Source organism: Aquarana catesbeiana, linkage group LG04 (genome assembly GCF_042186555.1).
Source record: "Aquarana catesbeiana isolate 2022-GZ linkage group LG04, ASM4218655v1, whole genome shotgun sequence".
In the NCBI taxonomy this organism is placed as follows: Eukaryota; Metazoa; Chordata; class Amphibia; order Anura; family Ranidae; genus Aquarana; species Aquarana catesbeiana.
In genome coordinates this window covers 118,993,986-119,016,376 of record NC_133327.1, presented here as the reverse complement: position 1 = coordinate 119,016,376, position 22,391 = coordinate 118,993,986, and the positions used below count along the sequence as shown (strand labels likewise).

Here is a 22,391-nt window from a genome sequence, read left to right as displayed (position 1 = left end):
TTGGCTACTGCCCTGTTTATAGTCCCGATGTACGTGCTTTACGTCACCGCGTTTAGAACGATCGGATTTTCCGACAACTTTGTATGACCGTGTGTATGCAAGACAAGTTTGAGCCAACATCCGTCTGAAAAAATCCATGGATTTTGTTGTCGGAATGTCCGATCAATGTCCGACCGTGTGTACAGGGCATTAGAGTTATCATAGGAAAAGGGTGTCTCCACTGAAGATTTAACACCAATCCTTATTTCCACAACAACCCAAAATTTTCAAATGTCATAGGGACAGAAATCTTCTGCATAGGGACACAGAGAGCAAAACAAATGTTACAGGGATGTTAACATCATAAACATTATTTTTTGCCTGGAGCTACACTTAAAAAAATGTACCTGTTTCGACTTATGCCCCGTACACACGGTCGGATTTTCCGAAAAACTTTTCCGTGAATTCTGTGCAATTATTGCAAGTCACCGCCAGTGTCCCTCCACCTTCCAAACTAAGCGTTTGCTCAGAATAAATTAGGAGACGAAAGCTATTGGCTACTGCCCCGTTTATAGTCCCGATGTACGTGCTTTACGTCACCGCGTTTAGAACGATCGGATTTTCCGACAACTTTGTGTGACCGTGTGTATGCAAGACAAGTTTGAGCCAACATCCGTCGGAAAAAATCCTAGGATTTTGTTGTCAGAACGTCCAAACAAAGTCCAACCGTGTGTACGGGGCATTACACACAAATTCAAATTCAGAAAAAACCTACATATCCTATCATATTTGTAACCTAATATAACTTATATATAGTTCTCTTCCACACAAGGCAACCCCCCTGCCCTTTCTTCAAATGAGACAAATGGAGCTTGCACATGCAAACATACAGTGGCCAGGCCAGTGAAGAGTACAGAAATGACAACCATTGTCCCCCCTGCCTCAGTGTTACCACATTTTGGACCAAGGATAACCGAAAGGAATAGGAGAAACATTGCAACATGGTCAAGCCATGGTGATTTAGTTATAATCAGTGTGTAAATCAGAATATTATTAGAATCAAAATTGATTTGTCCATGTGATAAATAAAGTATTGTACAACTCATCAAAAGCAAATTTTATTCCGCAATTTGTATCTTTTATGAACATACTAGAATTAAGTTCCTGGTGTAAAGAATTTTTTTAATGCAGTGCTACAGGAATGAACAAACACAAATTTAAAAAAGTTACATAAGAACAATTTCTAAAAAATCTGTAAAAAAAAAAAAAAAAGGGTAAGGGAAGAAGGGGACAGAGTAAATAAAAATAAGGATTATTAAGGCTGAAATGTTCGCTTTTTTTTTTAACACAGTCTTTATATAACACTAAATTATGAATGAAGGCTACAACGCTAGTGGGAACAGACTGTCACACTGAGCGCCCAGCACTGCAGATTATAGCGGAGAGCTGCTCTCTCAATGTAACCACTTTGCTTTGTGTATCAGAAGAGCCAATAGAGAGCACACTGACAGCTGAGCTCTATTGATAACATTGGAGAGCTGTGGTCTCCCAGTGTAAACTGCAAGACTAAGCTGTCAATTTGAGCACAGTGCAGGACACTGTTTGGCAAAACAGAGGCTCATGCCACATCTGCACCACCCTCTAAGCATAGGGTCTATATTATTCTGTAATATGAAGGGGCACACATGGTTGGCAGTGATTATACCCCTTTGCATATATAAGGTTTCCTGCAAAACCTACACTGTTAGGCCTTTGTCTCAGTGGTGGTTCTGCTTTTGGCAAAACCTCACCACTCACAGAATCTCTAAAGTTCAACTCACCCAATCCTATAGCATTCCATCATTTCTCTTTTAATGATTTCTGCTCATTTCTGGCAGCAGCAATGAGCCAATCTGCCTGCCCATAGACCTGCATGGAGATTACGGTAAGGTCCACCTGAAAAACTGACAGGTAGGCTTAAAGAGAAGGTGCATGTGAAAGGAGCCTTAGAGAATGTGGAAGCTGAACTTAAAATTCTCCTGTGTGCTATAGGCCATAGCAGAACTGAACAAATGTCTTACTTTCTGCAAGCACATTGATGTTATTAAGTAATTCTCAGTTGAAAATCAATAGATGTGTAGAGAAATTTGGAACGCTTGTGAAGCTTTTAATGCTGTTTCCAAAAGGGTTTCCTTTGCCAGTGGCAGGGGTCACAGAGAAGGAAATGCCCCCAATGGAGACACAGACAGCAACAAAACATGTTTTCTTCATAGACTGGGCAAGAGTTAACCTCCCTGGCGGTTTTCCTGAGTGTGGCTCGGGGTTAAATTTTAGTACCATTAGCGGTAACCCCAAGCCACACTCGGGATTGCATTGCAGGATCCTGGTGCAGGTTACTTACCTTGTCCCCAGGATCCTGTGATGTCCCCCCACTGTGTCTGCGGGCTCTGTCCTCCGCCCGATGCCTCTGTGTGGCGGGCTCCGTTCCCTGCGAGCGTGGCAACGCACGGGGTGGAGCCCGGCGGCAAATTCAAAAAATCGAAAATTCATAACTCATACAGTACACTGTAATCTTACAGATTACATTACTGTATGAAATCATTTCACATTCCTTTTGTCCCCAATGCTTTGGCCCATGCCCTGCATGCAGTTTTATATTATATATACTGTTCTTTCTGCCTGGAAACTTGAGATTGTCCATAGCAACCAAAAAGTGTCCCTTTACGTCAACAGTGGTTTTAGACCAGCTAGAAAACAGAGATGCAGAATTGAGCGATGGTGAATCGTGGGGAAATTAATTTTATTATTATTATATTATTATTTTTTATAATTATTTATAGTTATTTATTATATTATAATTTATGATTTTGTGTTTCAAACTTTATCATACCTCGGATGTCTACTAGACTCTTGTTTGGACAGATTTAAGTGTGTTATTGCTAAGAATTACAGGCCTACAATATAAAATGCCAAATTTCTATGCAAAGCAATTGTACCGTCTTGAGACGCAAAAACTGACATAATCATACCGCCAGGCAGGTTAAGGCAAGTTAAAGAATAAAAGAGTTAAAAAAAAAACTTTCTCTTCATTTCTTGTTCTGGCAGCACAGAGACAGGAAGTGTGAAGAAAGATCCCCAATCAAGTCAGATACATCAAAAATATAACAGAAGTTCTAAATCTACGCATGAATATAAAAAAAAAAAAGCAACTGGATTTGGATTTTAAATGTATGAATATATGAGAAAGTTGCATTCAGCCAGACGCTCCTAACTGCTGTTAATTGAATTAAGAAAATCAATAATTTGCTGTTTTTTGATTCACCTGAATACCTACATATAAACCTGTCTGATCTGCGGAGATACACACTATTCAGAAATCTAGCCAATTATGTTTTCCTAATTTTAGGATTCTCTGAGGAGTGTACAAGTGCAACAAAACAATTACAGCTCACCTATTAGATTGATTTTCAAACATAATCATTTAAAAAATGTGTATATGTGTATAGCGGCTATACAGTACTTAAAAAGAATACTTGTATAACTGTAGAGTTTTGTAGAGTGTTGTGTTGATGTGTAGAAACTGAGACTCCCTATTTTAAATACAAAATTATTATTATTATTATACAGGATTTATATAGTGGCAAAAGTTTGCACAGCGCTTAACATGAAGGCATACAATACAGTTACATTACAATTTAAAACAAAAGGAATCAGAGGGCCCTGCTCATTAGAGCTTACAAAATTAGATGTTTTTAAGCATAGAGTACAGTGCTAATGGTTGACAGGTAGTGTACGTGGATATAGATATATATATATATATATATATATATATATATATATATATATATATATATATATATATATATTTATTTATTTATTTTTTTTTTTATATGTGAGTGTGTTTGTGTGTTTGTGAATATTTATTGATATGCTACCTGGATTCAAATACATTTTTATGTTCCGCATACCCGTTGTACAGTTATCCTTGACTATTTTCTTTCATTTAATAAAGAATCATAGTTTTGTGAAATAAATATAAATAAGGAAATCATCATCTTTAGTTAAATACCTTTATATGTGTTTTAATTTTTTTTTATTATCTTTCAGTGTATGGTTTCTAATAGTAAATAAAGAGTGTGGCCTTTTTTTTTATAAAGTACAGCCTAGTTGTTTCTTGCTGATCCTTTTTTCTCATCGGTCATCTGTCAAACAAGGTCTGTCTGATTGAAAACTACAGACACACAGTATCTTGTGTGACGTTCTATATATAATGTTATTTCGAGCGCAACATAAAGATTTCATACAATCTCTGTTCCAATGTTTTCATACCTGTAAAATGGTGAAAATGCAATAAAAACAATTGAAACAGAAAACATTAGACACTTGAATTCATCTTAAACCCCCATAATGCTTCTGGTAGCCAGTGACCATGTGATCTTGAGTGCCTAGGCATTAGGTCACATGAAAGTGAAGTGTTAAGAAAGATTATTTTTTTATTATTATTATTATTTAAACGAAACCTCCAGCCATGCTGACAACTGTGCAGTATATACAGCTTCTGTGTGCCTAGAAAAACATGAAGCATAAAACATTAAAATCCTGCCCCACAATGCCTCATACATACCATATATAAAACAACAGGGACAGCTCTACTTATGGCTTAAAGGGAAGCATTCTTGCTTAGAATTTGCCGATAGATACAGGTGGAAAGTAAACAAAGTTAATGCGCCTTTTTGGAAGAAGGAGGCCAGATGCTTTTTTGTGTACTTTTCACCTGTATTATGTGAAATCAATAAACAGGAATGCTTTGCTTTTGAACTGCAAATAGAGCTTCACCATTGTATTCTCTATGGAATGTTTCCATGTGTCCTATTGATGTATTAAAAAAAATGTTAGATTCAGATTTAAAGTGTAGAGACTGAAGGAAGACAGGACCCCTTTGACTTAGGTGACCCATAATATGAATTATTTGCAAGTGAAGATTTCCACTTAGAGGGATACGTATATATTGGAGAGTACACAGTAGGATTTATGAGTATGAATAAGGTTTGGAGGTATTTTACATTTGAAGCTGATTTGGAGGCCATGGTGACATGACCTCAAACTACCATAGAAGGAGGAATGTTGAAGAGTGATGTTAGAAAATATTATTTTACTGATAGAGTGGTGAATGTTGTGCAGAAGACCTCCAGCAGAGGTGGTGAGCCATTCAATAGTACATTTGTACATGCTTGGGACAAAAATAGGTCTATAGGTACCCAGACCAAAATGGTAAAATACAAACTCAGTGGGTGGAGCGCTTAGTCGATTAGGCCACCTTCTATCCTTTAATTGTCATAGTATACAGCTCAGTACATAGACACTGAAAATAATTATTCAGCACTTATCACATTGATGCTGAATTTAATGGTATGTCCTAAAAATAAGGTTGATGCCCAGAGCTAGCGTTCTATTTTGGCAAATTAGAAAATTGCAGTGTGGAATGTTTTCTTTCTTTTTTTGTGAACTGAAGCAAAATTAAATTGATAAAGAACATACTGAGACAGTGTGGAATTTGTCTTTATTAATTTATGCTTTCCATATACAGTTAGTAGATTTGAAGCCTTGTATCATATATAAATATAGCAGAAAGAAGTAGAGATTATATAGCTCTCAGCACTAATCATCCTGAGTATAATTATTCAATATGGCTGCTTCCTGTGTAAATGTAAAAAATTTTAAAAAGCGGCTAAGACTGACCAAAAAATTATTTTTTCTATTCTGGTGAACTGCTGCATGTCCAAGCACTGATTTTATGGGGCAGGCTCCCAACAAAAGAAATTGCATTAAAATGGGAGGTGGAAACTTAAAGTGGGAAATAAAGAGAAGAAGAAAGACTGAGCATGAATAAGTGAATGATAAGGAGCAGAAATGTGATTCTGAAGAAGGATACATGGGGTGAGAGAAGAAGAGTTAAAATGGGAAAAGGCTGGATTTATGTTAGATAGGATGATATGCTGAAGAAAGAGAGTAAAGCCCGCTATGAAATAATGCATGGAGGCTTCAGAGGAAAGTAGACAAACATTAAATTACTGGAGCATTTCCACTGGGGCTCGTTTATTACATCTAAATTAGTATCTACTGACTGTGCATCTGACATCTATTTTACATGTTAGTCTGTGATGGAAAGCTCTCCTGCAGCACTGTGTGTATTCCTGAGCTCTATCCTCCTCTCTTCCCCAGGATTCTCTGTACCCGCCACCCCTTCCCATTTCATCTTTCTCCTCTTATTTTATCTTGCTTCCCTTGCTCTCCTCAGGAGATCCCTTTATCTTCTTTTCTTCCTCATAGGACTCATCTTTCTGTATATTCCTTCATCCTTTCCCACTATCTCACATTCAATTCTTCCACAACTAATGTATCTTCTCCTACTATCTTATCTCACCTCTCTCCCTTTTTTTGTCTGTCCTCCTGCTCCAAATCATTCTGTCCGTCCTTCCACTCCAAATCCTTCTGATCTTTTCTCCCCATCTCTATGTCTATTGACTTTAGTTGTTTTCTCTCTTTTTTCTTCTCTTTCACCTATTCATTACTAATGCTCTCTTTTTTCTTTTCTTTTCTTTTTCTTCTCTTTAATCTTCTTTCTTTCTTCCTTTCTTTCTTTCATTCTTCCTTTCTTTCCCTTTCTTCATTTATTCCTTTCTTTCTTCTTTTCTTTCTTCTGTCTATTCTTCATTATTTCTTCCTTTCTGCCTTCCTTCCTTCCCTTTTGTCCTCACTCAGATCTATAATTACCAATCTCCTTTTTTTTATATAGCCAGTGCCTCTTTATTTCCTTATTTTCTTTCTTTCCTTTCCTTCATTTACTTCTTTCTTTCTTCTGTCTATACTTCCTTCTGTCCTTTCAGCATATTCTTCCTTCCTTCCCTTTTTTCCTCACTATAATTACCAATCTCCTTTTTATAGTCAGTGTCTTTCTTTCTTTCTTTCTTTCTTTCTTTCTTTCTTTCTTTCTTTCTTTCTTTCCTTCCTTCCTTCCTTCCTTCACTTTTGTCTTCCTTTAATTACTGCATTTGTTCTTCTTTTCTTCCTTCTGTATAGCCTTCCTTATGTCCTTCTAGCTTACTTCTTCTTCTTTCCTTCCTTCCTCTTTGTTCACTCTTTAAAACTCTATAATTACTAATCGTTGTTTTCTCCTTTTTGTGACCAGTGCCTCTTTCTTTCTTCTTTCTTGGAGCAGAGGAAATCCTGCATACTTTGCCCCAGTTGTTTTTTAGTCTCTGACCTGTGGACTGGCCCCCATGTCACTGTAGTCACACAAACAAACAAAGAGGGAGCGAGTTGCTTGCTTTTCTTTTAAGATCGTCTTATGTTTGATCTGACAAATATCTGTCTGCTTCTCAAAGAGAGAGAGAGAGAGAGAGAGGGAGAGAGATGCTCCATGATGTGTAGAGTGACTGGGCTGTGCACAGAACAGTGGTCAGGTATGTGGATGTCTATGCCCCCGGCTAGGGGATCGGCTTTCACATTGTAACGTGCCTGACATGTACAGATGGAGCGGAAGGGAGTCGTCTAAACTGCCTCTTATTTACTAACAGTGTTCCAAGTCTTGTGCACTGACAGACGTCAGGGGGGAAAGTGCTGATTCAGCACCCCCCCCCCCCTCCACAATCACTCACGTGATTCCCATTCTCATTCTACTCCACCATCGTATGAATTACTGATCTCAACTTGCTATTATCAGCTTCTCTAAAAAGATCTCCAGTCTCCTGCCTGAGATCCCTACACTGGGACTTTCTACAGAGAACACATGTATCAAGTACAATCATGTCATTATTCTACAATAAACAATAATGGCAATAATACTTCTAGATGTTATACACCCAAATGTCGAATTCCACTCTTTTATATTTGCGGAGAAAGTTACACAGGTCAACAATCCGCAATGATCTACAACCCGACTTGTATCGTATTATATATGTACGCTGACTTATGTTCCTTCATTAATGAGCGATCGCTTCCTTTTCCCTGACACCCGAATACAGAGCTACATACATACAGGACCTGGAGATATATACAGGGGATTTACTAAAGAAGTCCAGAACCTTCACACAATGCATAGAAGTTCACTTCAATCATCCAGTCTTATGAAAGGGAAAAGTCCTTTTTTTACTTATATGAAAGTGAATATTTACCATTTTTGTCTGAAGATTCTCAACGGCTTTAGTAAATCAATTGTTTGGCCAGAATATATATATATATATATATATATATATATATATATATATATATATATATACAGAATATATATATATATATATATATATATATATATATATATATATATATATATATATATATATATATATATATTCAATTCAATAATTTCACATTCTAATAATGATTCAAGGGAACACACCTGGATATGTGCATAGATAATTATGTTTAACTGCTGCTGCCCTTTGTACAAATCAAAAGATAGATAGATAGATAGATAGATAGATAGATAGATAGATAGATAGATAGATAGATAGATAGATAGATAGATAGATAGATAGATAGATAGATAGATAGATAGATAGATAGATAGATAGACAGATAGAAATAGATAGATAGAAATAGATAGATAGAAATAGATAGATAGACACACACTTTTGTATTTAAAGTGTACCACCCTTCATTCCATCTCCCACATTCTTTTCAGGCTCTTTTGGGCTGTTGTTTGCCTTTATCATGAATAGTAAGGCACACAGGCTGAGCGATAGACACACAGACACACATGCATCCATTCATTCATAAGGAAGGATAACACAACTAAGAGAAAAGAAATGATAATTTAGAGGTGATCCAGAGAAGATCCAGTAAGACAAAACTAAAGTGATGAATGGAAGAAGTCATAGCGATGAAAGGAGTGGCCAGGCAGCTCATGTGCTTAATGATTCTATTGCCAGAAAGAGCCAGTTGCAGATAAACAGGTTTGACATGATTCAGTTATTCCCTCTAGGGAATCTGCTCAAACACATCAAACATATAATGTTCACTTCATCTACTTGTCCTGTAACTCTCTTAATACCTGACTTAGCAAAAAATAAATAAAAAAATTTGTGTGTGCAACTGTGCATATATATATATATATATATATATATATATATATATATATATATATATATATATATATATATATATATATGTGTGTGTGTGTGTGTGTGTGTGTATATAGATAGATAGATAGATAGATAGATAGATAGATAGATAGATAGATAGATAGATAGATAGATCTATATATATTATATTTATATGTATATGTATATATATTGTGCGTGTGTGTTTATATATAAATACATCATTACAAGAATTTAACTCTTCCCTCTTCCATATAATAAAATGCAAAACCACGCTGTAAAATAAACAGATTTTCTCCATGATAACATTTCACGTTGCACATAACACACACACACACACACTGCATGCCCCTTCCCTGCCCATTGTACAATCAGTCCCACAATACACACCATCATATGTTTGTACTATCATTTCATTTGATTAGCACAACAACCAAAATTGCATTTCAAGTACAGATATGTATCCCCCATCTCTCTTTTATGTCCTCCTATTCCATATATGTTGATTGTGTAAAGTGTATCAAGTGATCTAACTGACATCTAACTGACTGACTGTACAAAACTGCACAATGTAGGTTTAGAGCAGAATTCTCTGGTTTGGTTCAGTTCTAAAATTTGAATATACAATAACACATACATAACTTGCATTATAAGCTCAATTTGAACGAAGTTTCAATTATATAATATATATATATATATATATATATATATATATATAAATTGTGGGTGTGTATCTATATATGTGTCTGTATGTATCTTACACACACACATTATCTATCCATATATATATATATATATATATATATATATATATATATATATATATATATATATATATATATAAACATATATATACAGTGGTGTATTATGGTTTATACCAAAATATATAAGCCAAAATACACCACTAGATAGATATGTAGATAGATAGATAGATAGATAGATAGATAGATATTTACATTGCACATTCATTGTGCTGCTCACAAACTTGGGAAGATCGGATATGGTGATGTACACAAATTTCTCTATCTCTCTTCCTCTCTCTCTCTCTCTCTCTCTCTCTCTCTCTCTATATATATATATATACACATGTGTGTCTGTGTGTGTAAGATACATACAGACACGACGACACATATATAGATACATACACACACAATTTAAAAAATATATATTTATATATTTTGGTATTTATGTATTTTGGTATAGAGAGAGAGTGAGAGAGAAATGTGCGTATATTACCATACCCGATCTTCCCAAGTTTGTGAGCAGTACAATGAATGTGCAATGCAAATATTAGCTACACGAAATGCTATATAACCAAATGAAAAGAAACATTAAAAGCCAATGTGGAGTGTGCGGAGCCTCCTCCATGACCAGCTCAATGGGCTTCTTATCGTGGACCAGAACTGGTGCTGAAGTTGGGAGCGCCTGGAAAGATTACAATTTATTTCCAAAGTAATTATATATTAGTTTCAGTAAGCTTTAAAACAGCAGGTCACGGGTCCTATCCCCATAGATCACATTAGGATAACTCAGGCCAGCAATACAAATCGTTGAGTGCAGATAGAGGCAGTAGAAGGCAGTGATCCATTAAAACGCCATTTAGGCTGATAATGGCAGTCAGTGATGGTTGCCTGTTGCTAGTGTCGCTGACAGCTGCTGTCGCTTAGGGTTAAGTCAGGAAACACTTGTCTTTTTCTAAGCTGTCAGCGTGCCTGTTAAATGTATAGGGACACAATAGGGTCATGCTGGACACTTGCCCTTGGTGTCTAGAAGCCTCCAGTCCCTCCTCGCCCCCCTTCTGGATTTATTTGGAAATGTTAAGGGTCTCCCATTCAGTCGGATCCCCAATAAAGCCTCATTTATGGTGGCTCACCTCTGGCTTTTTATGGTCCTCCATCCTGTCTTTATTAATATAGCTATTATAGTGGCCAGACCCCTCCAGAGCTGAGTGTGCCTTTTAATTGCAGCCTTGCCATCTCCGCTCACCAATACAAGTACCCAGCATCTTGTATCATTTACCCGTTCCGGGGGGCAGCAGATGGAGAACAGCCATAGTCTAATGAAAATCCTCTCTTCACAAAAGGCCCATAATGAATTTATTCCAAGGACTCCTCATGCTAATTGTTTGACACGAAATGCTAATCGTCTTCTCATATTGAAGGATACATCAGCTGAGCACCTAACATTGTGTCATTTCAGCACGCGGCCCTTCTGGACCCGGAGCAGCAGCTATGGGAGAAAGTCAGCTTTACATCCTATAAGCCATGCAAGGCTGTCTGCTAACCTGGGATGTATGGCTCAACCCAGCATGGATTAGTCAATCAATTCCCACCAATATGCATGTAACATACATATATTACATGGAAGCAGAGTCATCAGACAATTAGAAAGTACTGCTAGGCTGGTCATACATTATTCCTTTTTTTGTACAATTTTCCTTTAGATTAACCAAAACCATATAATATGAGATCAAACCTAAACACGTTCAATGTGTATGCAATCAGGCAGGTCCTTGCACCACATAGTTGAAGGTAAATCTAAAGTAAATTGAACAAGAAAATGATATTATGTATGGTCAGCTTTTAAAGAAAGAAGCCAAACAATAAGAAAGGAAAAATGAATGAGAGGGGAGCAGAAGGAAGGATAGAGAGAAGAAGAAAATGATAAAAATAAAGGAAAGAAAGAAATAGGAAGAAAAGAGTTCTGGATGAGATTTGGAAAATCGTTACAACACTGCACAGGTCAGAGACTAAAAGCAGCGGGGCTAAGCAGGATTCCTTTTATTCTAAGATGACAGGAAGAAAACAGAGACAGGGAGAAGAAAGAAAGAAAGAAAGAAAGAAAGAAAGAAAGAAAGAAAGAAAGAAAGAAAGAAAGAAAGAAAGAAAGAAAGAAAGAAAGAAAGAAAGAAAGAAAGAAAGAAAGAAAGAAAGAAAGAAAATATAAATTAAAACGAAGAAGAGAGGGAAGTAAAAAACAAAAATAAAAGGGTGGGGGGCAGGAAGAAAAGAAGAATGAAAGAAAGAAAGAAAGAAAGAAAGAAAGAAAGAAAGAAAGAAAGAAAGAAAGAAAGAAAGAAAGAAAGAAAGAAAGAAAGAAAGAAAGAAAGAAAGAGTCCACAGGTCAGAGACTAAAAGCAACTGGGCTAGTGTATGCAGGATTTCTTTCATTCTAAGACTAAATGACAGGAGAAAGGAAATCAACAAAGACATGAAGAGGATAGAAAGAAGGAAGGAAAGAAAAAAAAGATAAATTAAAATTAAGAAGAGAAGGAAGTAAAAACAAAAATAAAAGGGGGGTGGCAGGAAGAAAGAAAGACAGATCAATAAGAGGAAGACAGAAGGGAGGATAGAGAGAAGAAGGAAAGGATAACAATAAAGGAAGGGAAGAAGAAGGAAGTCAAGAAGGAAGAAAAGAAAGAAGGAAAGAGTTCTGGATGAGATAGACATTTTTTATACAACACTGCAATTTTCAAATTTATCAAGTAGGTCAAAGTTAATACATTTCAATGGACCTGCATCTGAACTGGAAGCAGATTTCATAAAGCACATCACACATAACCTATGTCCAGGATATATATATATATATATATATATATATATATATATATATATATATATATATATATATATATTAGACAGTTAAGGCATTGCCAAGGCACCTGTAAAGCAGCCCATAACTTTACCATTTATCTGCACCCATGTGTAACGCACATCGCACACTTGACGTTTTTTAATGACAAGATTGTCTTTATTCAAAAGATTGTTGTCCAACAAAAAAGGAACAAGGTTTGATAAATAAAGGGAGATAAGTGTGTACAATCATTCCTTTTAGTACATGAAGCCTGTCAGTCACATTTCCCGTCAATTCATCACACTCCTTACACTAAACAATCCCTAGGAAATATCGTCAAAGGGAGGATTATCGTATAATTATTTGTCTTTACAAAAGAAGTTTTCTTTTTTGGGGAGGTAAATATAGGGACACATTGACAGATTATTCCTTTTTAGTAATGGAGCGCTGAGCGCTAAACTCTCCAGAAAGAAAATAATGCAAATTTCGGGGCAACATACCTAACACAGATCCCACTCAGCCGACAGCAAATGAAAGTGTGCAAAACGGATCAGGTTGGCAGTAATACTAATTATTCTTATTTTCTGAAATAATTTAATACAAGTTCCTTCAAAATTCGTGGTCAGAATCACAGAGAGAAATAAAAGGCAAACTCAAATAGACATAAAATTTCAATAAATTAAAAAGTACTGTCCACACTGGGTAATAGCTACAAATAAAAAAGAAAAGATGAATTTGTACGATTCTTACAATTTGTCCTGACAATAACTTCCAGCTTATCCGCATGGCTTGAGGGTGACAAGGACTGGACTGTTCCTTTTATAAATAGTAAGTGCATCGTTGTGCCGGGAGCTTACAGGTGAGTTGGTCCAAGCCTCCAGCATCCCTCTCCCATCACTGTTCTAGGACCTACCCCTGGCAGTCCACCTGTACATGCACCATTGCAGTTCCCATTTCCTATAGAAGTCCTTTTTTTTACATGGCTGTGGTGTGTGCAGAAGAATAAGGGTCTATACCAGCTTTAGTCATGCCAGGGAACAATATATAGGCAACTGGGGGCTGCAAGTTAGATGCAGACCATGCTGAACAGTTACAGGGCACCACATAGCCGGGGTTGGTGGGAGAAGGGTGTGTGTGTGTGTGTTGGCTGGGACAGCTTAAACCTCCAAAGGCTCCATTTTGGTATCCCAGGGTGGAGGCGTAAGGGAGGGAACTTGTGGTCAAGGTATGTGGCATCTCGGTCATCTTCTGGATAGCGGAGGAGCTAAACTGGCTTGGGTCTAGCAAAGAGTAAGGTGATGTAGGTGGCAAGAAAGCCCTTGCCTTTTCTGAGACCCCCAAAATGGACTCAGCGGCACTCATGGGAAGTCCTGTTTTAAGTGGGTCATGGTCTCCGAGGTAGGGCAGTGGAAAGACGTACCTGTCCTTCTTTAAAAGGTTCTTGGGCTTGCGCCTTGGTCTATACTTATAGTCAGGGTGTTCCTTCATGTGTTGAGCCCTCAACCTTTTGGCTTCGTCAATGTAGGGTCTTTTCTCTGCTTCAGACAGAAGTTTCCACTCGGCCCCAAGTCTTTTACTGATCTCCGAATTGTGCATCTTGGGGTTGTCCTGGGCCATCTTCCTCCTCTGCCCCCGGGACCACACCATGAATGCATTCATGGGTCTCTTGATATGGTCAACAGGCTTAGACATGGTACTGTTCAATCTCAGCGACCAGCTACAGCCAACTCCAACTCCCCCCCCTCTTCGCCTTCCTTTTGGAAATGAAGAATGGAGTCTTAACTAATCATGCCAGATATTCAGAGAAGGAACAAGAAAAAGGGGTTTAAAATCAGCTGCCCACCGAAGCGATGATCTGAGGCTTTCTTGTTGGAGTTGCAACTCTGAAAGATCCAGGAGGTCCAACAGCAGGTCCAGCAGCAACAGCAGCTCTACTGGAGGTCCAAGGTGTGAGTGTGTGTCTTGTTGTCTGCGATGAAAGACACAGTGGACAGAAGAATGGAAGAGAAAGCCTCTCATACAGATTACTTCCTTACTTCGTCCTGAAGGTGTCTTGTTTAGCAAAGCACCTTGCTGGGAATGAGGAACAGCGCATTGAAAAAAAAAGACACTGAGCCAAAAGTGGAGAAGTTCAAAGCCTTTTCCTGCTTAGTACAGCATGCAATCTAATAATCAAAAGGGTGGACACCCCTAGCAGGGACGTCCAATCAGCGTGCAGCTCAGACTGAATACCTTCCACACCAAGGCACCATCCGCACACAACACTGAGGAACAGGAGGCAGAGAAAGGGAAAACACTAAATAGAGCAGATTATGGAGGCAGCTTTTGTTAGTTAATCCACTAATAGAAGCAGCCAAAACTCCTCAGCTCCTCCTGCTTTTATGTGAAGGGTGTTAGGTGAGGAGTTTAATGTCAGGGGGGAGCTGGGGCACCTCTGATGGCTTTACAGAGGTATGAGTGCAAGCCAGGTGTGGGAGTGTGTGTGTGTGTGTGTGTGTGTGCTGCAATGTACCTGGACACGCACACACCAAACATTGCAGCTTCTGTGTGAGGATAGGAGAGAACCAACATCAGTATTGTGCTGTCAGTCCTTCTGGACAGGTCTACAGATACATCGCATTTGCTAAACTATCTTAGGCATGTATAGAGTAAGTGTGTGTGTGTGTAAAATTGTCTGACACACTACCAAAATGATTGTGTATTTGTAATTTTGCATTTTTTTTTTAGCTGAAATATTGTGGCATGTACACACAATCACATTTAAATATTTTCATCATCATATTTGCCAGACACACAAACTTAAAATGAATGCTATGTAAATATATATTTGTATCATTTAATTCAGAATGTACAAACACCCAACCCACACATATTGGACACACTTACAGAAAATAATTGTTTATGCTGATTTTTTTAGCTTCAATATTTTGTTAAGAAATAGATATACAGTGTCTATCTATCTATCTATCTATCTATCTATCTATCTATCTATCTATCTATCTATCTATCTATCTATCTATCTATCTATCTATCTATCTATCTATCTATCTATCTATCTATATACATCTGTATACACACATACAAATATTGTCATCATATGTACGAGACACACTTACAGAACTTGCTAAGTGATTATTTATGAATATATATATATATATATATATATATATATATATATATATATATATATATATATATATATATATATATATATATATATATAATTTATATCTATTTCTATCTATCTATCTATCTATCTATCTATCTATCTATCTATCTATCTATCTATCTATCTATCTATCTATCTATCTATCTATCTATAGATGTGTGTGTGTGTGTATCCACATACAAAAACACACGCACACACAAATATTCCCATCAATACGAGACACAGGTACATAAGTTAAATGTTTGTAATTATCTATCTATCTATCTATCTATCTATCTATCTATCTATCTATCTATCTATCTATCTATCTATCTATCTATCATTAATATATTATATTTATCAACACACACACACATACCCAGATTTACACAAATATTATCATCATGTATGTGAGCAGAACTAAATTGTGTAATGTTCTACAGTATATGCAGAATTAAGGTCAGTTCAACGAATAGTCGGATCATGCCCACACAGACAAACATAAAACATGTTCATCCAATTTGTATACTTGTGTGTTTTGTATGTTTGTGTGTTTTGTACACCTCTTTCATACACTAATAAACAAAACGTTGTGTTTTGATTTCCCTATATATATCTGTTTCCCCTGTCTTTTGTTGTACCAATAATAGTACTTTTAGGTTTCTTCTAGCGTTCCAGCTGGATGTATCTCCTCGTCCCCCATCCTCCAATTGTCAGAGTCCTCCATACACACTCCATGCATCATCCAGCCAAGCACACAACTGCTGTTCTGCTCCTTCCACTCAATACACTAACAATCTCGTTCCACTTTTTTTTGTCTCTCCTAATAGATTTAAAATTACAAGTCAGCGCATTATTCAAGCAGCTTGTTTGGGGTGTGTAAGCGTATCTTTAATTGAAAATGCCCTTGGGAAGCATATTTGTTAAAGGGAAACAATTATGGTCCTCTCCACTGGGATCTTCATGGTGCTCTCAGAGAGTCTGCACCTGCCTAGTTAAAAGATCTGTCCTCCTCTCCCCCTAAAATCAGGAGAAAAATTAAATTGACCTTCTGATATTGTTCAATCGCCCAGTGTCCTTCAATAAACATTCTTCTGGAAATTGCTCAGCACTGCTTAAAAAACACAGAGCCCCGCTCCCCGTGACAAGTAATTAATCTATTAGAAGAAAATAAAAACATCTTTACAACCTTCTGCTTTTTTCCCCATTCTCTTTGCTTGTGTGCGGGTACAATGCAGCAGATAGGACTTGGATCTCAGGCGAGGCTTTAGGCACAGGATAATGGCAAGAAGACTTGTACTAGAAATGAACACATCACACTCACCACCTATGATTAATGTTCTTATTAATACTTGTATTAATATTTCACTTGTTTTATATGCCCAGCTGACAAATAACACTGGGATCATGTCTGCTCTTATGAAAAGGTAACTATACATACTGCAAATAACAGGAGGAAAAAAAAAAAAAAACACACCAAACTGTCTACAAATACAATAAAGAGTAAAAATGATACATTACGTATTAATGGAATCTAAAAAAATGTATGTAAATAGTAATGTAAAATAAATGTGTAGTCATGTATAATTATGTTTATTATGCGTGTGTTGTAAATATACATATAGATATATATAGATCTATATATATACATATCTAATTGTGTATCTATATACCTCAATATATATATAGTTATAAGTTTATGTGTTGTATGTGAAGCTCCATACATGATATTTATACATACTGTACACACACACACACACACACACACACACACACACACACACATCTATATATGGTTCCCTAGCACACTTTCAAGAAGTTAGGGAGCTAAAAATACAAAAATATACCAATAATATTAATAATAATGATAATCTGTTTACCAATTAGGTTGGATATATATATATATATATATATATATATATATATATATATATATATATGTATTTATTTTTTATATGATTGTATATATATATATATATATATATATATATATATATATATATATATATTCTAGTGCTAATTTATAAGTATAAATATACGGATATATGTATATAAATAAATAAAATAATGTACAGTACAGTTTAAACATACGTTTAAATACGTAAACGTAGATCTATCTATCTATCTATCTATCTATCTATCTATCTATCTATCTATCTATCTATCTATCTATCTATCATACATACATACATACATACATAATCTATTATATATATATATATATATATATATATACATGTATATAAATGTACATCCACGTGTTTAAACGTATGTTGCCATAAATATATATGTCATATAATATACTCATTTAAATCCACACACGTGTAGATATCATTAGCTGCAGCATATTACCATAACTTTATCTCCATCAGTTAGTACACCTATCAGAAGCCGACTTTAATTACAGCTGTGCCTTGAATTACTAACCCACCTTTGACGAGCATAAATGAAGCTATTCACTAAAGTGACAGACAATTAGCAAATATTGTTTGTTAATCTCAAACAGCACTGTGAATCCCGAGGCAGATTATACTGAAATCCCCTTTTATCAGGTCGTTGTGTTAATAAGCTTATTGTGAATGAAATGTTTCAGAGTGGATGACCTTGTTGTCACAAGCCAAGTTTGGTTGGGTTTTAGATGTCAGGTGAACATTGCTGGTTCTGGTGTATGTCTGGCAGATAATGTTCCAGTTTTCTCTCAAGTCAATATTTAGGGATCCTGCAAGCATTATATTTTATACTCTTCAACATACAGTGGAATTATGTGTCAACTTTATCTCCGAGTGTTTGCTTAATTTCTGTTTATAATGAATAACCTTTGCTCAGGGTATCTGATGTTTGTTATAGTGTTGCATTATGTAACTTTTTGGATTCTTGATTATTTCAGATGTGATCACACCTGGTTGGGATGGAAGCAGTCCATCACTGGTTTAGCCAGCAGGTAGTGCTGTGTATCAGTTCTTCATCAGTAGAGGAATACCACTTCCTGCAGATTGCAGATGATAGAGGGACATGTTAATACTGCTCCAGCCACTATATTGTTTGCAACATTGAGCTATGAACACATGTGCTTTTATACAAACTTCAATAACCATTGTGTTCTGGATGCTGTAAAATGACAATTGCCATCAGTCACTGTACCCCCTACAGCACAGTTGATTCTATAGTCTGATCCAGGATTTGTAGTTCCACAATATATATATATATTTTATTCAGTTAAACTATCTTATCAAATATAACTCATGCTTCTGCCTATGCTTATTGTGACCCTCTATTTTTTTTTACTCTTTTGATGATGTTGTTAACTGCAAGGATATAAAACTAACAGTGCTAAGATATAGATTGGTGCACATTAGTACTGTAGCTACAATTGGGTGGATTTACTAAAGAAAAATAGACTGTGCACTTTGCAAAGTGCAGTTGCTTCAGAGATTAGTAAATGAGCAGAAGCTCTGCTGACTTTCATCATCCAATCATGTGCAAGTAAAAATGCTGTTTTTTTTATATTTTCCTTGCACGTGATTGGGTATTCTTTGCAAAGTGAAGGTTTACCTCATTTACTAAGCTCTGGAGTGCACAGTTTATGTGCACAGTCTATTTGCCTTTAGTAAATCCACCCCGATATGTTTGCGATGGGCCTGCATTTGGATACACTTGCTGTGGGTCACTTTGTAGTGTTTATTGAATAAAAGTCAAGTGCATGGGGCTTGATTTACTAAAGACAAAAAGGCTGTTCACTCTGCAATTTTCCCTTAGATTAATGAATGAGGTGAAGCTCTGCTGACACCCATCATCAAATCATGTGCAACAAATATACTATTTTTTTAAATTGTCTTTGCATGTGAATTTTTTTGTTTTTTTGTTTTTTTAGTTTTACCTCATTCACTAGGCTAAGACAAAATTCTCTTGAAAAGTGAAAATTCCCTTGCAAAGGGAACAGCCTATTTTCCTTTAGTAAATCAACTCAAATGCAGGCAACCCATGGGTTCTGTTAATAATCATGATAAGCTATACCGCACCTAAGCCTGCAACACGGACTAATTACTTCTAAGTTGTCTCACAGCAAGCACACCCAAATGCAGCATAAACACAAACCATGGTATGCTATGCTGCATGTAGATGTAAACCCAGGTTGAATGCCAATACATTTTCTAAACACTGTAAACCACAATTATCATAAAAATAGATACATACAATATTTGGTTTGACATTTTTTCCATCTTTTGTTGATTTTTTCAGTGCTACAGATCTCCTGCAGCCTCTTGCCAGATACTTTCTGACTACATGCACTTCAGGGATGGCTGTAAGCATTTCTCAGGGCAGCTTTCCTGAACCTGGCAGTTGACCATGCTTGCATAATGTGTATTGCAACAGGCAATTGTCCGTCCATCATAAGCCCATGTAACAATTAGGGATAAGCTGGATATACCTGGGTTCTGTTAACGAGAGGTTCAACGAACTGTGCTGAAGTTTCCAACATTAATATAAACCTTATTGAAGCCAATGAGAGATTAATATTTAAAATATGTTTTGGCCATTTTTAATGCTAAAGACTGTCAAACAATTAGAATGGGGCATTGGGCACTTCCCTAACAGACATGTACTAATGCAAAAACAATTTAAACAAAATACAGTTTGGTGGGGTGAATAGATTTGAATAATGCTTAAAGCCAAACATGAAAAATGCCCAATCTTTTTTAAAAAAAATGCTCTAAACCTACCCGTGAAGTGGCTCACCTACACAACCTATACAACCTACTACAGCAAAAGTGACATTTACACAGAAAAAAAAAATAATTTAAATTGTCAGTAAGTCACATTTCCTGCCAGCATGGTGTTCAGTCTAAATAAAATGACATGGGGACCAACCCAAAACACATACTAGACATTTAACACTTTCACTGGGCATATGAGTAGTCAGGTGGTGCCATTTTTGGATGTCAAGTTAACTCACTGTGAGGGTAGAGTAAAGGCCAAATTATTTAGAAAACCAATATCAGGTAACATCATAATTAGAGCTGATTCAGGACACCCTAGACATACAATTAGGAGTATGCCAGTTGGACAACTTTTGAAGGTCCGTTAGATTTGTTTCAATATGGTGGAATTTTTACAGGAGTCTCGGGAGATGTATCTTCAATTTTTTCAACAGGAATACTCCAGTTCCGATCTTAATAGAGCTATTTCCATCAATACACCCAGAGACCAATTGTTAGTAGATAAAAGAATAATGGACAAAATATATCAGTCTTTTCCACATCTTACAGTATAGAGTTCCCAAAGGTGAAAAAAGTGAAGAGTGATACATTCCCATCCTTTATAGTGATGAAAATTATGCAAAGGTACTGAAAGTTGGGGTCAGGGTGGTATCACGATGTGCCCTGTCTTTGGGGCAGCACCTGTTCCCAAGCTATTTCTTCTCTAGCAGCTCTGGAGGTGCCAACTGGCTGAGAATCAGGGGCAATTTCAAAAGTGGGGTAGGTGGTTGCCCCTGTTGTTCCAGAATCATTGAAGGAGAGAGGTTTAGGTCTAGTGTCAATCACAAGGAGTTTGATATAAAACCATTTATTTACTGCAATACCAAGATTGTTTTTTATCTTATCACCTGTGCCATATGCAACATACAGTATGTAGGGAGAACCGCAAGACGGTTATGCAACCACCTACGTGACTACGTGCACGATACTATAAAAAAAATACTAGCATGGCATGTCATTTTAATGTATGCCATGGGGTAACACCATGGCTAGTCATATTCAAGCTATAGAGAAGGTTACCACTCCTAAAAGAGGGGGATATATATTCAGATTATTATGCAAATGAGAGGTGTCCTGGATTTTTCAGCTCCATTATCAGAATTAACTTTGAGTGGCACCAGACACACTTTTGCAAATTAGTTGGGTGTTTTCTTCCTCCTGGATTTATTTTCGCATTATCCTACTGTTTATTTTCCTAGTCTTCCCATTATGCATGTGTGTGTGTATGTACAGTATCTCACAAAACTGAGTACACCCCTCACATTTTTGTAAATATTTTATTATATCTTTTCATGTAACAACACTGAAGAAATTACACTTTGCTACAATGTAAAGTAGTGAGTGTTCAGCCTGTATAACAGTGTAAATTTGCTGTCCCCTCAAAATAACTCAACACACAGCCATTAATGTCTAAACCGCTTGCAACAAAATTGAGTACACCCCTAATTGAAAATGTCCAAATTGGCCCCAAAGTGTCAATATTTTGTGTGGCCTTCATTATTGTCCCGCACTGCCTTAACCCTATTGAGCATGGAGTTCACCAGAGCTTCACAGGTTGCCACTGGAGTCCTCTTCCACTCCTTCATGACGACATAACGGAGCTGGTGGATGTTAGAGACCTTGCGCTCCTCCACCTTCTGTTTGAGGATGCCCCACAGATGCTCAATCGGGTTTAGGCATGGAGACATGCTTGGCCAGTTCATCACCTTTACCCTCAGCTTCTTTAGCAATGTAGTAGTCGTCTTGGAGGTGTGTTTGGGATCGTTATGTTGGAATACTGCCCTGTGGCCCAGTCTTCGAAGGGAGGGGATCATGCTCTGCTTCAGTATGTCACAGTACATGTTGGCATTCATG

The 22,391-nt window shown here is 36.7% G+C and overlaps 1 protein-coding gene across 1 annotated transcript; it reads right to left on the bottom strand.

Moving 5' to 3' along the window:
- Nucleotides 1-12,786: 12,786 nt before the first annotated feature.
- SOX14 (SRY-box transcription factor 14) lies at nucleotides 12,787-14,934 on the bottom strand. Its single transcript, XM_073625497.1, has one exon. It carries the CDS (start codon nucleotides 14,322-14,324, stop codon nucleotides 13,608-13,610), a length of 717 nt encoding a protein of 238 aa, XP_073481598.1. The 5' UTR covers nucleotides 14,325-14,934; the 3' UTR covers nucleotides 12,787-13,607.
- Between the last annotated feature and the right edge of the window lie 7,457 nt (nucleotides 14,935-22,391).

Coding starts and splice junctions, on each gene's coding strand:
- SOX14 (XM_073625497.1), bottom strand. CDS start 14,324: ATGTCTAAGCCTGTTGACCATATCAAGAGACCCATGAATGCATTCATG.